This window comes from Echinops telfairi, unplaced genomic scaffold (assembly GCF_000313985.2).
Source record: "Echinops telfairi isolate 266 unplaced genomic scaffold, ASM31398v2 ScPeMD7_7429;HRSCAF=8467, whole genome shotgun sequence".
In the NCBI taxonomy this organism is placed as follows: domain Eukaryota; kingdom Metazoa; phylum Chordata; class Mammalia; order Afrosoricida; family Tenrecidae; genus Echinops; species Echinops telfairi.
Genome location: NW_022111329.1, coordinates 607,937 through 624,731, shown reverse-complemented (window position 1 = coordinate 624,731; position 16,795 = coordinate 607,937). Strand labels below are relative to the sequence as shown.

At 37.6% G+C, this 16,795-nt stretch overlaps 1 protein-coding gene across 3 annotated transcripts in view; it reads left to right on the top strand.

Moving 5' to 3' along the window:
• Nucleotides 1-11,944, top strand: part of UBQLN1 (ubiquilin 1) — a 58,674-nt gene extending 46,730 nt beyond the window's left edge. The window contains exons 7-11 of one of the 3 annotated variants that reach the window (XM_004715956.3): nucleotides 1,549-1,691; nucleotides 4,662-4,745; nucleotides 7,336-7,451; nucleotides 7,674-7,842; nucleotides 9,945-11,944. In XM_004715956.3, the coding sequence (XP_004716013.1) occupies nucleotides 1,549-1,691; nucleotides 4,662-4,745; nucleotides 7,336-7,451; nucleotides 7,674-7,842; nucleotides 9,945-10,097 (665 nt within the window). In that variant the 3' untranslated portion in view covers nucleotides 10,098-11,944. The remainder of the gene's footprint in view (nucleotides 1-1,548; nucleotides 1,692-4,661; nucleotides 4,746-7,335; nucleotides 7,452-7,673; nucleotides 7,843-9,944) is intronic. The other 2 variants (XM_045298623.1, XM_004715957.2) reach the window with 2 other exon arrangements.
• The last annotated feature ends 4,851 nt before the right edge of the window (nucleotides 11,945-16,795 follow it).

Genomic DNA, 16,795 nt, shown 5'->3' with positions numbered 1-16,795 from the left:
TGTACATCGTTTCTCAAAACATTTTCTCTCCATTTAAACCCCCGACATTAGGTCCTCATTTTTCCCCTCCCTCCCTGCTCCCCCTCATGGAACAATTTTTAAGAGGGGCTGCTAACCACGCCAGTGGCTCAAACCTACCAACTGCTCTGCGTGAGAGAAAGTTGTGACTGACTGCTTTCACAAGGATTTACAGCCTGGAAAACCCAATGGACAGTTCTTCTTTGTCCTGTAGAGTCTCTGTTAGAGTTGACTTGGCAGTTTTGTGTTGGGTTTATGGCAGCATTGCATAGTAAACTGTCTCATTTGACAAAATTATATTCTATGCTTTCTTTTTCTTGCTCTGACATTAATATGCACTGGAAATAAGAAAAATAAAATTACTCGGTGAAGTGAAACAATGTGTATTGTAGCATTAAAGTGTCCATAGACAGTAAGAAAACTAGTGCGCATGACTGTTCTAGCAAAATGCTATTTGTGGTCATTTAAAACTATGAAATTGCATATACTTTTCATATTACCAAAAGCAAAATTTTTTATTTTTTTGGCATTCATTCATTTCAAAGCCAAGCATGAGTGGTCCTGTACAAAAACAGTCTGCTAGCCATGCTTTGCTGGCTGTAGTCTGTGAGTCTGTCATTCTAAGTGATGTTGTAAGGAGTGATGATGGTGTAGTAATTTAAGTGTTGAGCTGATAACCCAAATGATTGGAGATTAGTACACTTTCCACCTGTTCTGTAGGATTGGAATCCCTCAGGAGCAGCTTTACCCTAGAGGGTTATTATGAATCAAAATTGACTCAGTGCCAGTGGGTGGGTCTTAGTAGTGTTCTTAGACTCTAGTGTGTTGGGGAAATGAATAGAAACTTACAACCTGACATAATAGGAAAATGAATAAAGCTATTAGATTTGTAATAAAAAGTATCAAATCATTTTAATCCTGATTAAGCTACACTTCAGGAAGAACTGATGAGGAATGAAAAGGTAATGAGTTGAGTATACATGATGAGTTTGAAAGCATATTAAAATTTGGCTGTAAGTTGAACAAAAAAGTAAGTGTTCTCAAGGAAAGCTTGCCTTACATCCATAGTAGAGTCATCACGTATAATGAATTTCATAAAACTCAGAAAAACACAAAAAATAGCAAGCTCTTTGCACATTAACTAATTTGTCACAACAATTCTATGAAATAGGCACTTTTCATAATTTACAGATGAAAAAGATAAGTATGAAATTAATTAACTTGCCCAAGACTGCATAATTTTCTTAGGCTTGAATTCTGGAAATACAGTTCTAGTCACTGTATATTCTCACAAATGCCATTTCTCATAGTTTGATGTGATTGCGTTATAAATACAACCTAAACATTTAAAATTATAAGTACTTATGAGCATTTACTTGATCTGTGGAGATCATAATTTAAAAATTCTTAGTTCAATGATATGGATTTTTATCTGCAGTTGCTAAAATTGTACATAGTAAATTTTAAAGCATTAGCTTGTGTTTATATACATTTTTCTTAATATGTGTTTTCACTTGGAAACATTTTCAGCCAGTATGTTCAACACACCAGGAATGCAGAGTTTGTTGCAACAAATAACTGAGAACCCACAACTCATGCAGAATATGTTGTCTGCCCCCTACATGAGGAGCATGATGCAGTCACTAAGCCAGAATCCTGATCTTGCTGCACAGGTGAGCTATGATGTTTTAAAAAGAAGTGTGTAGTGTGAATAATCACAGTATTGGCTTATTTGTTATATATGCAATCTTAATACATGAGAAATGTAAGTAACTTACATTTTCAATGTCTTGGACAGTTTGTCTTTCTAGTAACTTAGTTCACCTACTCACAAAATCACTCACTGCCTAGAAAGACCACAGACTGACTTTTTATTGTTGAAAGTTTTGAATTGTTTTCCTTTTAAATGTGCATATTTAGTGAAATCAGGAGTCTTGACCATCATTAAAAAGTGTTAATCTATTTGAAATATTTTTTTATTGCTCACTTAAAATTTGAGATATAATCATGATCAAAATGTAGTTTGAAATTATTTATTGAAGGTAGAGAATATATTTATGGGAGTGTTTATTTTAACTCTTAAAACATTTTTCCTCTGAGTTTTAGTTTATGCTGATTTGTTAACAGGAGCCCATAAATCAAACTCACTGCCATAGAGTGATGCTGATTCCTAGAGACCCTATTGGAGAGGGTGGAACTGCCCTGTGAGTTTCTGACACTGTGACTGTCAACTCCCGTTTGTAGTAGTCACAGTAAGAATGCCTGTCAACAGAGCTCAGTCTTTCTTTTGTGGAGTGACTGGTGGTTTTGAATTGCCAATATTATGGATCACAACCCAGCATGTAACTGCTATGCCACCAGGACTTCCAGGAGCCCATAGCTAAGTAAAATAATGGATCTTTAACATGCCTACAAATGTTAAAATCACTTGAGGAATTTAAAAAATAATCCTCTTGCCTGGCCCCATCCTACGCGACCCCTCCTCTTTCTAGTTTTCTAACTATGTTTCAGTGACCTGAGAAATCTTGATATAATTGCATTGCTTCCTCCTTCCCCCACCCAGTTCCATGAACTGGAAGACCCATGAAGAATATGAATTAAGCCTTAATTGTTTGTTATTTATATTTACTCTTTTATTAAAATTAATTTCTTTGGTGTCGAGGAATTTTAAATGCCTTCCTTTATAAAAGTTTATGCCCAGCTCTAAAATATGAAAAATGTTTAATCTTTTCTTTCTTTCTTTTGAAAAAACTATGTTAAAGTAATTAGTATTTCTTTTCTAAACTCTGGAGCCACATTGATACAAGTACATAGCAGATGTCTTTGACATATACTCCTTATTACTACTCAAAATTTGTGGAATTGAAAATAATTAAGTTTTTAGAATTTTTTGCAGCCTTTTAATGATAACATATTTTAGTTTTAAGATAGATTATTTATTCAGAAGTACCAGATTTGAGTCATTAAATTTAAGTGCAGTTGTGAGTCATTTTTGACAATGAAAGAAATGTTGCATTTATTTAAAATAATGAAAATATGTATATAGAGTGAGCCTATTTGTTTTTAAATGTATATTTTGGGAATAGTATTGAATGTACATCTTTAAAATTTATCTTCAGAAAGCACATTGCCAACCATATATAGTAATAAATTTGATTTGTGACATTACTTGATCAATTTTACATACTGTTTTTAGTGTAAAACAAAAATTGATAAAGCTAGAATGAATGTTTTGTCTACTTGGCATTTAGAAACTTACATACATGAAAACTGCATTCTTAGCAGATTAAAGTTTGTAGCGTTGACACAGTATGTTCAATATAAAATCAGGCTCAAGGCTAATTATTTGTGATAGTGATAGGTAAGGTAGAAAAGAGTGAATATGTTTGAGATATGATGCTTTTTCTCTAGACTATTGTTAATGATATATATCCTGAAAGATAAATGTGAGAATTTCATTAATATGCTCATAATCAAGAAGCATGTGCCTGGAGTCAATAAAGAAGCAGGTTTGTTGACTTTAAAGTGAGTATTATTTACTTATTGTGCACTTATGTGGCACTCTGAAATAATTACTATATATCCATAAAACATGTGTGACTTTTTCCTGCTTTAATAGTTGTACTGAAATAATTGGATGAGCCACTTCCCACTCAACAGTAAGTGAAGTAAAAGAAGAGATATTCACTGGTTTTTGATTTTTGTATACAATTCCTTTAGAATATGGTTGACTACTTGAGGTCTAGGATTACACACTTACCCCCTTCACCTCTACCCCTACTCTAGCCCTGGACTTTGGACAGATAGTTAGGCTATCAATAAATCATTGTTAGTTGATTCTGAACTCTCTCTGGGGGAAATTCCTAAAATTGGCCTTTTTCAAAGCTATGAGAATTTATTACTTTCTGGTTGATTTTGCTTTTTAAATTCATATACCTATATAAGCTAGGAAACAATGCCACTTTTCTCATCTCTGGTGGTGGTAGTGAGGTGAAATTCAGGTGATAATCTTGATGTTCTCCAGTGGATTTAACTCTTTTAGGTCTTAAAACTTTTAGCTCTCTCTCCAGAGATCTCTCACTGCTACTTCCGACTTATCTCTGCCTACCAACACCATTTCTCTAGCAAGTTGGTTGCTGTCTTGTGTTGTTATTTTTTGGAGCAAATATTTGCTTTCTTGTAGTAGGCAGGTAGATGTATTGGTTCCCAATCTGGATTTTTTTTTCCCTTGCACTTGCGTGTGGAGATTTAAAAGCAAGCCATGTGTCATTTCATGTACTATTGTTGAGGTGTTTATATTGTCGGTGTGGTGGAAAATGTATCCTCATGAATATCACTTACTCTCATTTTTCTTTAAAGGCTAGATACTCACTTTTGCTCAAGGAAAAGCCTAAGTACATAAATGCTTTTTTTTTTTAGGATATTGCATGCCATTATCATAATCACCATTCTCATGGAGAGGAGCCTCACTTTTCCCCTAAGATTCCACGTATGGACAGTATCTTCCTGTCTCCTTTTTTATTCATGTTCTACTTTCCTCCATTTTAAATGCCAAATTAGGCACTTGGGGGAAGATAGAATATTAAACAAGGTACATTACTTCAGCTATTTCCAGTAAAATTGTTTGAACACTTGCCCCATAGATGATGCTGAATAACCCCCTATTTGCTGGAAATCCTCAGCTTCAAGAACAAATGAGACAACAGCTCCCAACTTTCCTTCAACAAGTGAGTAAGAAAAGATGCCAGCTATCTTTGGTAATGATTTGCTTGAAAAAGTTTGATAATAACAATTTTCTTGCTCTTCTGACTGATAGCAAAACAGAATAGAGAGAGATAATGCTGTCAGTTTGATCTTACTGAACCCATTTCACTGCTCAACTTTTGCTTACCGTACATACTTGTTTATAAGCCGAGTTTTCCAGCACATTTTTAATGCCGTTTTTGTGGTAACATTAGGTGCCTCAGCTGATATTTGGGTTGGCTTATACTTGAGTATATACAGTATATTTCTTTTTTTTCTAGCTTTATTATGACTTAAGTGAAGGTTTGTAGATCAGATCATCAGTTTTACATTCAGCAATTGATAACACCTTTTGTTCCATTCATTGTAATCCCGTCAGCGTACCATCACTTGTTTCACCTTCCTCTTTGTGTTTTCTATTTCCATTTCTCCTCCTCTCCTTACCCTTGGTTCTTTGTCGTTGGGTAAATGCTGCCCTTTTAATCTTAAATGATTGATTATTATTATTCACAGGTGAGTTATGTTTATGTCTGAGGGTTACAACCCTAGTCTTAGGTGTCTCACTAGCTCTCTGTCTGACCAGTAAGCCTGGTCTCTTGATTTTGAGTTTGCTTTACATTTTCTTTCCACTATATGCAGGATCTTTTAATGTATACCTTTCAGAGAAGTTGGTAATGGTAGCCAGGCACCATCTACTTCTTCTGGTCTTAGGTGTTCATTAGTTCATTAGCTATTTCTTAATGCCCTTTCATTACTCTTCTTTCCTCTGGATGGGGAGAGACCAATAGTTGCGTCTTAGATGATTCCTCACAAGCTTTTCAGACCCTAGCTGCTGCTAATCAAAGTAGGATGTAGAACTGTTAATACCAATTTAGCATCCCTGGAGACTAACTATCCTTAGCCCCGTGGCACAGCAACTCATTCCTTCGATATGATTGGTTACTTCTAAGTTTTGTCCCTTGCATGTCTCACCACATTCACAGATATACGGTTGTAAAAGTAAACACACATATACCGATACTCTCTGTGAAATCTAAGTATATTTGCAAGTATACTCCGACTTCCCCTATACCTTTTTAACCTGTGTCTAAGCTTACAGAGCACCACAATTGCAGGATTGTGTATGTAAAAGTATTTGCTTATATTTCCTAAACATTCAATTTGAGGAAAAAAACCATTTTGATTTTACTTTTGAGGACTTGGAATTTCGACTGCTTTGTGTTAATATTATATTTCCTTTTACTTTAATATGTTCAAAGTGCCTCATTGTGCCATTTTATGCATTATGCTTTAATCTCTGGTAATTGGAAAGAGCTGCCCTATCCTATGCCACACATTGTTAATTTGGGTAATGTTTTAATTTTCTCCAAATCATGTCAGTTTTCCAGGTTATATTTCATTTCCTCAGACTTGTAATTAGTAAGAATAAAATGTCAGTGTTGTCTTCAAAGGAAGGTTGTATTGTAAATTGGGGATTGCCGTAGTACTTGATTATTTCAGTACTGAAAAGACAGAAGTCAGACTTGGTGCTTTTGAAGCTGGGTAGGTAGTTCTAGAGCAGGGGTCCTCAAACTTTTTAAACAGGGGGCCAGTTCACTGTCCCTCAGACTCGTTGGAGGGCCGGACTATAGTTTTAAAAAAACCTATGAACAAATTCCTATGCTTACTGTGCATATCTTATTTTGAAGTAAAAAAACAAACGGGGCAAAAACACCCGACGGGCCAGATAAATGTCCTCGGTGGCCCGCGGGCCGTAGTTTGAGGACTCCTGTTCTAGAGCTTTGAAATACTATGTAAGTGAATCTCATGCCTGTGGACCATTAGTCAAGGTTAGTTAGTGTGTCCCTGATTTATTGTAATAATGTACACCTGTCCTTCTTGTTCAGGTAGCTGGTATATATTGGAAATGGTGAAGTTAACTAAGGATGTATCCAAAAACCAAACTCGGTGCCATTGAGTCAGTGCTGACTCATTGTGGGTTTCTGAGACAGTAACTGTTTGTGGGAGTGGAAAGCCCTGTCTTCTCCTGCAGAGCTGCTGGTGGTTTCCCATTGCCAACCATGCAGACCACAGCCCAACACATAAACACGACATCACCAGGGCTCCTGACTAAGGAGATAGCTTCTCAAGTTGGTAACTTATTCTATCAAATGTGCGTTATTGATAGAATTCCTATCATTTGGTTAGGAGGATTATGTGACTTTCACCATGTTACCATAAGCGCGCGCACACATACACACACACACGAATATGAATGGGGTATTTGGAAGTTGTGTGTTAAGAAGTAATACTTTTTGTCTTCTGTTAGTGAAGAGAAGCAGTTTGGGGTTCCAAAGTAGCTCCTGGTTATTAGAAACTGGCCATCGTGATAGATTTTGGGAGGAGCTCAGGACTGACCTGTATTTATTAGATTGTGTCAGAGAGTTGTTGTGTTTATTTGGGGGCCAAGTTCTGGATTAGCAATGCCTAGAAGAAGTTTTTAGATTGTCTCCAGAAAAGTAGCAAAACAAAGATGGCAATTTTAACATTCACGCATTTAATTCTTTTGTAATCCTGATTTTCTTTCCTTGGTAGATGCAGAACCCTGATACGCTGTCAGCGATGTCAAACCCTAGAGCAATGCAGGCCTTGTTACAGATTCAGCAGGGTTTACAGACGTTGGCCACAGAAGCCCCTGGCCTCATCCCAGGGTAAGCTGATTTTGGAAGATTTTGCCAGTTCATGTTACTTTTGCTCTCCCTGCAAATTTCCGATTTAATACCATTCTGCCTTTTTTGGTGAGAATGTTTTTATGTGAGAATATTCAAAGGTTCAAATAGTTAAATATGTTATATTAAAATGTAACTGGTCTGTCATCTGGCCTGCCCTCTTGCTCTATGTGTGTTGAGGTGTAATGCTTGTGCTTTCTGCAGGTTTACTCCTGGCCTGGGGGCATTAGGAGGCACTGGTGGCTCTTCTGGAACCAATGGATCTAGCTCTGCACCCAGTGAAAATACAAGTCCCACCGCAGGAACCACCGAGCCTGGACACCAGCAGTTTATTCAACAAATGCTGCAGGCTCTTGCTGGAGTAAACCCACAGGTGATGATTCCTTTTTGTTCACATTTCATATTCTTTAATGTTAGAAGAGTGAAAAGAAAGCATTTTTATCGTTTAGGAGCAAATGCTACAACTTCAGAGACAATTTTTATTTTGAATTAGGTGAAGGTTTAAAATAGCACAACTTTTAAAAACAGTTTGATTGGCACACTATCCACATTTCAGACAATTCAGTAGTTCTGTCATATCAAGAAGAGTTGTACAATCACCACCACAATCAATTTTAGAACATTTTCTTCTTTCTTGTACTCATTGTTATTAGCTCCCTGTTTCCCGCAACTACCCTTGACATGCCGCCAAGAAACCATTAGTCCAGTTGCACTCTATAGATTTACCTATCCTGGATTTCATATATAGAAAAACATATAGAAGAAAACTAACAACAATAACAAAGTAATACAAAAACAACAGTCGAAAAGAAAGCAAATCTAAAATGGGTCAAAGGGGAGATTAAATAATAAGATATTAAATTCTAATAACGGCACCTGCAATAATCCACTTTGCAGTGTACTCTGCATGGTAGCTACCATTTCTAGTAGATGCTCAGACTTAATCCATAGGCACACTACAACTTCTATTGCCCTTTTGAGAATAGTTACTTTGAGAATCCACTCTTTGTTTTTCAAGTCTTTTGGAGACCCGTTTAAACATTTGAAATGATTTGTTTAATAAAAGTTTGTCAGGAAAGAATGGAAACATATCCCAAATACCTCTAGAATGTTTTTCTTTATTCTAAGCTATATTCTAGTCTTTATATTTATATCTACAAAGGATCCCTGGTAGTGAAGTGGGTTATAAATCTGCCAGCTGCTCTGCTGGAGAAAGACGCGTGTCCTGCTCCTATAAAGAGTTAAAGCCACAGAAACCCACAAGGGCAGTTCTATTCTTCTGCAGGGTCACTGTGATTGGAATTCACTTGATGACATTGAGCTTTACTCTTTATACAAAGATGATCCCACTGTAACAGTAAACATTGAATAAACTTAAACCTGTGATAATAGCTTGGGCCTAAACTTTGCCTGACAAAAAGTTGTCAAGGTCTTCTAGAATGCTTTCTCGTTTCAATCTTTAATTAAATACAATAAACAGCGCTCTTTGGTATTCTCCACATAGAACACAGCATCTGGCTTATTAGGTATTAATTCCACATATTTATGGAATTAATAAAATTATATTGGTCAGAATTAATTACTACATAATTTGAACAATTAATCAGATTTTCCAGGATTGATAAGTTATCTATGTGTTTTTGTCTTGCCTCATTTGTTAAGGATGATTTTTTGCAGTTGAGCTGTCAGGATTAGCAGTGTAGTTTATGGGCTTGAAATTGGAATTCTTCTCTGAAGATTTAACTGACATTGCAAGACTTGATCTATATTCTGTACCATCACTAGGGAATCTCTAGTTTACAGCGGTTCTCAACCTGTGGGGTTGCGGTCCCTCTAGGCGTCGAACAACCCTTTCACAGGGGTCGCCCGATTCATAACAGTAGCAAAATTACAGTGATGAAGTAGCAGTGAAACTAATTTTATGGTTAGAGGGTCACCACAGCATGAGGAACTGTATGAAAGGGTCGCGGCATTAGGAAGGTAGAGAACCACTGCTCTAGAATGTTACATATGAGGACATTGACTTTTATAGTTAACCAATTTATCAATAATTGTTTTTAGTTGCCATGGATTTGATTAAATTAAATAGATCTTATTTCAGACTATATGCCAACAAACTTAAGATTTCTTGCATTTTTTTTTTTTTTGGGTATATTAACCTTTTTTTGTTTTGTGTTCGCTTTGGTGTGATTGTTGTAACTGGGTAATTTAGAATAAAAAATAAAGTTCTCAAATATAACGGTTGTGACCATGGTGCAGAATCAGGCAGTATTCTGTTCTGTTGTACGTACGGTTCCTGTGAGTCAGACCCTAACAACAACAGTGCACTTTTAAAGTTATTGAATATATTTTCTGAAAGAAGTACATTTAAAGCTTAGTAGGCTAGCATTTACTATAAGACACTTAAATAATTTAAAGCTAGATAGGTGTGAAATGTTAAGATTTTCCTTAAAGTTTCTTTCCCCCCTTTAATAGTTACAGAATCCAGAAGTCAGATTTCAACAGCAACTGGAACAGCTCAGTGCAATGGGATTTTTGAACCGTGAAGCAAACTTGCAAGCTTTAATAGCGACAGGTGGTGATATCAATGCGGCTATTGAAAGGTTACTGGGCTCCCAGCCTTCATAGCACCATTTCTGTAACTTGAAAAAAATGTAATTTATTTTTGATAACGGCTCTTAAATCTTTAAAATACCGCTTTATTTCATTTTGACTCTTGGAATTCTGTGCTGTTATAAACAAGCCCAATATGATAATTTTTAAGGTGGAGTATAGTAAGATGTGTGGGTTTTTTCAGTGTGTGTTTTTTTTCCTTTGACCGGTGGGAATCAATGCGTTTTTCAATTAAGGCTATTGCATGTATCAAACACTTCTGCATTTATTGTAATTAAAAAAAAATCTGACAGATAATCACCTTTTATAGTCAGGTGAACAGATTTTGTCCTGCATCTGTCCAATTTATTTGCTTTTTAAACATTAGCCTATGGTAGTAATTTATGTAGAATAAAAGCATTAAAAAGAAGCAAATCATTTGCGCTCTATAATTTGTGGTACACTATTGCTTATTGTGACTTTGGCATGTATTTTTGCTAACAAAATGCTGTAAGATTTCTACTATTGACAGGTTTTTGTTTAATTTGGGGGTGGGTGAGTTGCGTTTTATATGTTTTGTTTGTATACAGCATAATAGTCACATTTGGACTGCATTTCCAGACACTGACTGCAGTAGCTATATGAGCAAAACATCTGTAGGCCAAAAAGGGAGACTGGTTAAGGAAATACTTTCAGCTGAGTATTACCTAATTGTGTAGAATCTTACAGCATCTTTGATAAACATCTCTCTGCAAAAAAAAAAGTGCCAGTTAGGTTTGTTGAACATACAATAGAAAAGTTGATTCTGGTTATCTTTTTAAGGACATTTAGCTGTACAGAATGCATAACGTAACACTGTCTCAATGATGTAAATTAATCTTTGTGCAGACTGAAGGGGCGCTGTAATAGACCCAAAAGTGGATTTGCGTAGGATTTTCAGCTTCTCCCATAGGTAGTTAAGCAGACATTATGATCGTTAATGTTGCTTTCAATGAAAATGTCGTGATGCTTCAGTTCTTTCTAACCACCATATAAATAATAGAGCTATTTTTTGGGGTGTATCAGTTTCTCATGCACAGGAAAGACATGAGTTTAAAAATGATTTGTGAGCCACCTGTTTCTGAAGTGTTTGGGTAGTTCTACTAAGAAGTAGTTAAATATAGTGATTTTCAGAGCCTCAGAGAAGGGATATTTTGGGAGGGGTGGGGGGAAGTCGGCCCTGGATTGAGCTAGTTTAAATAATACTGGCAACCAAGATTCTGTTAGGCTTTCTGTGCATATAGTATAGTTAAAGAAATATCATTCGAGGTGAAAAACAGAGCCGTGTTAACAATGTTGAGTAACATTTGGCTGTTCTGTAGCCTTTTCCTCCTTTTCCAAAGAAGCTCTGTTTACTAACAAACTGTTAGGGTGGTACATTCCTTTAGGACCAATTAAAATGTAATTTGGGGGTCAGTAATATATTTGTCTGACTCGTTCAGTATTTGCTTAGGTCATTATATTCTCTCATGTACAGTCACAGGACGTTGAAATGTTAATATGAGTTCTGATCAATAAAATCAAGGGATACACAAGTTTTGAATATCATTACTTCTGTAAATTGCTTGCTATTGAAAAAAAAGTCATGAGGCCATGTTACCTGCCCGTCCATGCATTGTTCTGACACTTTACTTAGGAGGAAGGTATGTATGTACAAAGGTCATTATGGAGGCATGACTAAAGTTAAAGGAAGATGTTCACTTATCGTTGCTCTTTTCTGCCTTATGCCTCAGTCTGGTTTAAAAATATGTGTACTAGGAAATGGTGGTCTAGAGTGTGGGATAGTGTCATAACCAATTTGATGATTTATTAATCAGAAAGTAACAATAAATCTCTAGCTTTTACACTTGGTTTGTCTTGCCTCATTTGTAGAATGAAAACATTACCTTCAATTTATTTTCTTAAGCCATGGCTTTTAAAGGCTACTGGATTTCTGAGGTTTTTATCTTGCTTTAGATGATTATTTTTCGAGCTTCCCTCCAATTAAAATGTGCTCCTATACTGTGGCATTTTGATGTGGTGTGTTAAAAGGACAGCTAACTGCAAAGTTAGATGACTTGGGTTTTGCTTGCTTGCTTTTGTACCTGACTTTGGGCAAGGCCTCATGCTTCTTATGTAAAATATGCTGATAAAAATTATGCAGCGTTCTCCACTGGGAGATTGCTTAACTCCATTTCAGCGCCTAGAGTAGTGTGGTTTTGTTGTCTGTTTCTAATACTTAGATTTGAATATGTATGTTAAAATAAGTTCAGAATGTTTAATATTAAAACACTTTAAAGCATTAAAAAGACATTTAAAGTATGGTAGACTAAATTTGCTCTTATATTCAGTTCTTTATTAGAAACAATAAAGAATGGAGTGATGAAAACAGCATTTTAGCAATTTACTTCCCAAATGGAATATATGTGATATTAAGTCAAGTGTAGCAAATACTGAGCAATCAGATAAATGACAGCTGTCCCAAATTTCAAGTTGGCTTAAATATTGTAAAGAAAAGGATGCTTTGTTGGGGAAGACGCAGGGTATCTGCTGTTGAGTTGACAGTGGTGACTCAGAACAATAGGATGAAAGACCATCTGATCACTTGCCTTTCACAAGACTGCCAGCATATTTGACTTCATCGTGGGGGCTCTTGTGTCAGTCCCTCTCACCCAGGAGCCCCCTTTGCTTTTGTTGCCCTCATCAAACATGAGGCCCCTCTAGCAATTGGTACCTCCTCGTGATGTGTCCGAAGCAAGTGAGTCAGAAAATGTTTTGGGTGAGATATCAGATGTTCTTTGGAAGCTCTGCTGAAACCTGTCCACCATGGGAGGACCCTTACAGTATTTGAAATACTAGCCTTCAGAATCAGTAATATGTATGCCACCATAGTATGCAAATTGTAAATTTAATAAACAGATTATGACCAGCTAGAACAGGATGGGTAAAAAACCAAGCTATGTGTATGTACCTATATTATTTGAATGGGGCTTTATATTCATGAAAGGTAATGGGATTTTTTCCATCAAAATTTTGAAGCTCTCATAGAATTTGTGTTATGGCAGAGAAATGCAGTATCTCTCCCTCCCCGCCCACCCTGGAATTTATCTTAAGTTGGCTTATATGAGGGGCTTCAAAAAGTTTGTGGGAAATCCCATTGTCTTTTTATTTCAATTTTCCCACAGGTTACTTGGAGCTTAAAGAATAAAACCTACCATTCATTCTGGGTTCAGTTCTGCAAGTCTTCTTAAACTGTACTAATCCACAATGATTGGGACATGTACAGTGGTTCGCACTCAACTGCTAACTAAAAGGTCAACAGTTCAAACCCACTAGTCACACCATGGGAATTTGCCTTCATAAAGATTCTAAGTATTGGTAGTTATGTGGGATCACGACGGGGGTTTGGTTATTGAATGCTGTCTGTCTTAGTTCCTTAAAGTATGCTGCTATTGAATCAGTTCAGGGGCATGGCCTTTGTGTACAGAGTAGAACTGCTCTTTAGGGATTTGGAAAGAAACCTCCATGCCAATGTTCTCAGATGCCTCTTGGATTTGAGTTGTTAACCTTTGGGCTAGTAAGTGGTCAAATGGCTTAACTGTGCCATTCACCAACTCTACTGAAGGCATAGCAGTCAGTAAAACAAAAGTTTCTCCTTACAAATTAGAGTTCAGGAATGAGATAAAACTAGGGAGAGACAAATAAAAGATGTAGTCTGAATGAGAAGTGTGATGGCAGGAAAGGAAGTAGGCAAGGAAACTAGCTCAGGAAAGGGGTGTTCTTTATATGGGACACTCATTGATAAGGTGACGTTTGAACAGACTATCTGGCGGAGAGGAACAAGGGTAGAAAAATCTGCCAACGTGAGCCTGTTGAGTATTTGTAAAACACAGGGCAGTGTTATTAGAGCAAGGTAGGACCCTAGGAGCCATAAAGAATAAAGCACAAGCATGTTTCTATGGAAAGGTTGTAAAGATACATATTTCTAGGCCTCACCCTCGGTTTCTGATTGACTAGTTCTGGAATTGGAGAATTGGCATTTCTTGCCAGTTCCCAGACAAGAACCATGGAGTAGGCATCCAAATATGGGGGTAGAGAGACTGTTCGGGCATAGTAATCCAGGTGAGAAAGATGGTAGGGTCTTGAATTGGTCTAGAAGCAATGCAGATGGTAAGTAGTCAAATTTGGAGTGTGCTTTGAAGGTAGAGCCAATAGGATTTACTGACGGATGGATAATTGAAGTGAGGAGTAAGGAGTCAAGCAAGGCAAAACAAAAAAAAGATGAACTATGAGAAAGTGTAAATGAGAAGTTTAGTTTGATAAAGGACAAGTAAGTAACACTGCAGATTCTCAGGTATTGAGACATTTACAGCTGTTGGTATGTATTAATGCAGTCAAGGTACTAGATAAAGTCAGTGGTTCTCAGCTGGGAGCTCTTTTGCCTCCCACGGGGCTTTTCTCAATGTCTAGAGCCCACAACTGTTAAACATCCTACAGTGCACAGGGCAGCCTTTATAATACAGATTTATCTAGTCCACAGTGTTAGGGTGCCGAGGCTCAGAAATCCCTAGCTCAAGGATTTCAGGCAGGAACTGCTAATAAGACAGACTTTGGGAGGAGTGAGCCCTGGTTCTCTCTAACATCTTGGTCAGGGCAACGAAAGAAAACCAGCACCGGAGAGCGACAAAGAGACAGACTGGTTAGGAAAAAACAAGGGAGAGGTCCTGAAATCTAGTGTGAAGATAACATTCAAGAAGAAACGTGATCAACTAACTGTTAAATGCTACTTACTGTTTCAGGTGCCCACCGTAGATTGAATATTAGTTCTTGGGTGTAGTAAAAAGGGGACCTTCATGAGTGACTAGGGCTTTATAGAGTGGTAGGGGTAAAATTCTGGTTGGCGTGGATTGAGGTATCAAGAGCTACAGGATTTTGAAGTGAAGAGATTAGAGAAGTAGGGCAATAACTGCAGAGGCATAGTGGATATGTGGGCAAAGAGGAGGCTTAAAGTTCTTAATGATGGAAACTACTACAGCATGGTTGCATTCTAATGGAAATGATCAGTGCGGAGGGAGACGACTTGTACAGGAGTTGGAGTGTTTTAACCAGAAACATATGGCTAGCCTTTGATCCCCACATTGGCTTGTGTATGTTTACATACCTTAACTACATGAATTGTAATACTAGTTTTCTAAGGCTCGACATAATTTATGCCATGTTCTAAGAGTTATGTGGGGTTTTTTTCTTCCCTGAATTTAAGGGGAGGAGTCAGAAGCTCTTATCACTCAATGAGAAGAATGTCAGAATTGGTGACTACTTTCCATATGCTAATTAATGTCTTTTGTTTCTTTCATTACAATTCACAGTTCCTGTGTTTTACATTTCCATATCTCCTCCTTTCGTGGTGGTGGTGGGTGCCATTGAGTTGGTGTGACTTATACACAGATTGAAAACACCTTAGCCTCAGAGTGACATTCTTGCTCTGTAACACCTGAAAGAGATCTTGTGCAGCAGATTTGGCCGATGTTCTATGTTGGTTGATTTCTTCACTACTACTTCCTTCTCTGCTATCCGTTCTGAACATTGCCCTTGCATAGCTGCTGCCCTTTGGAGCTCAAGTGGTTGATTATTCTAAGCTGTGTGTTCCTCCCTGATGTTCCTTTTATGGGCTTCTCTGTGGTTTGGGTAGGAGCCCGGTTGTATCGTGGTTAGCAATGGGCTGTGTACTGCAAGGTCAGCAGTTGGAAACTACCAGCTGCTTTCGGAGAAAGAGGAGCCTTTCTACTCTTATAAACAGTTAAAGTCTCCAACCCACAGAGGCATTTCCAATCTATCTTAAAAGATTGCCACGAGTTGGCATCAACTAGGTGGCAGTGAGTATTTGGTATTGTTTGGTTGAAAATTGAGCCGTGAAGGTAAGTTCATTTCCACACCTGTATGGTGACTAAGGGCCATTGTACTGGGGATGAGGGTGGTGGTGGGCACCAATTCCTATCCAACAAACAAGCCTGGTGGTGGGCACCAATTCCTATCCAACAAACAAGCCTGATCCTTTTTGTGATTGAATTTTGTTACACATCTCTTTCTCACTGTATCCAGAAATTATAATGTGAGCCCTCTGTGTGGCTAATGTTGGTCAGTAGTGGTAGCCAGGCTTGATCTAATTCTGGTCTCAGAGGCATGGAGACTGCTGTTCATACTGTCCATTAGTCCACTGAGTGCATTCTTTCCATGTGTCTGATTTTTGTCACTCTTCTTTCCTCTAGACAGGGAGAGGTCAGTATTGAAGCCCTCGATGGCTACTCGGAGCTTCTCAGACCCCAGACCCCAGTACTCACCAAAGTAAGGTGTAGAACACTCTCTGTGGCCTATGCTATGCCAATTGACTTTGTGTCCTCCCAATGCCATGGTCTTGGGCTCCCAGGTCCAGCCACTCATTTCCTCAAGGTCTTTGGTTATGTAAGACTTAAAGGGAGCAACTTTCATGAATGCATTTTCAATACACAAACCGATAACACACAGTCATATGCTTCCACTCTCCCTCCCACACCGATTAAAGCCAGTGTGTCAGCCCATGCATCTACTGATCATTGTTGCAGGATTTTGTGCGTAACCGTATCTACGTCTGTCTTCATCTCTTGCGCTTCTCCCACTGACTTTGTACACTATAACCACAGCAGGGGAAAAAACGGTAGGGAGAGGACATTTTGTTCTTT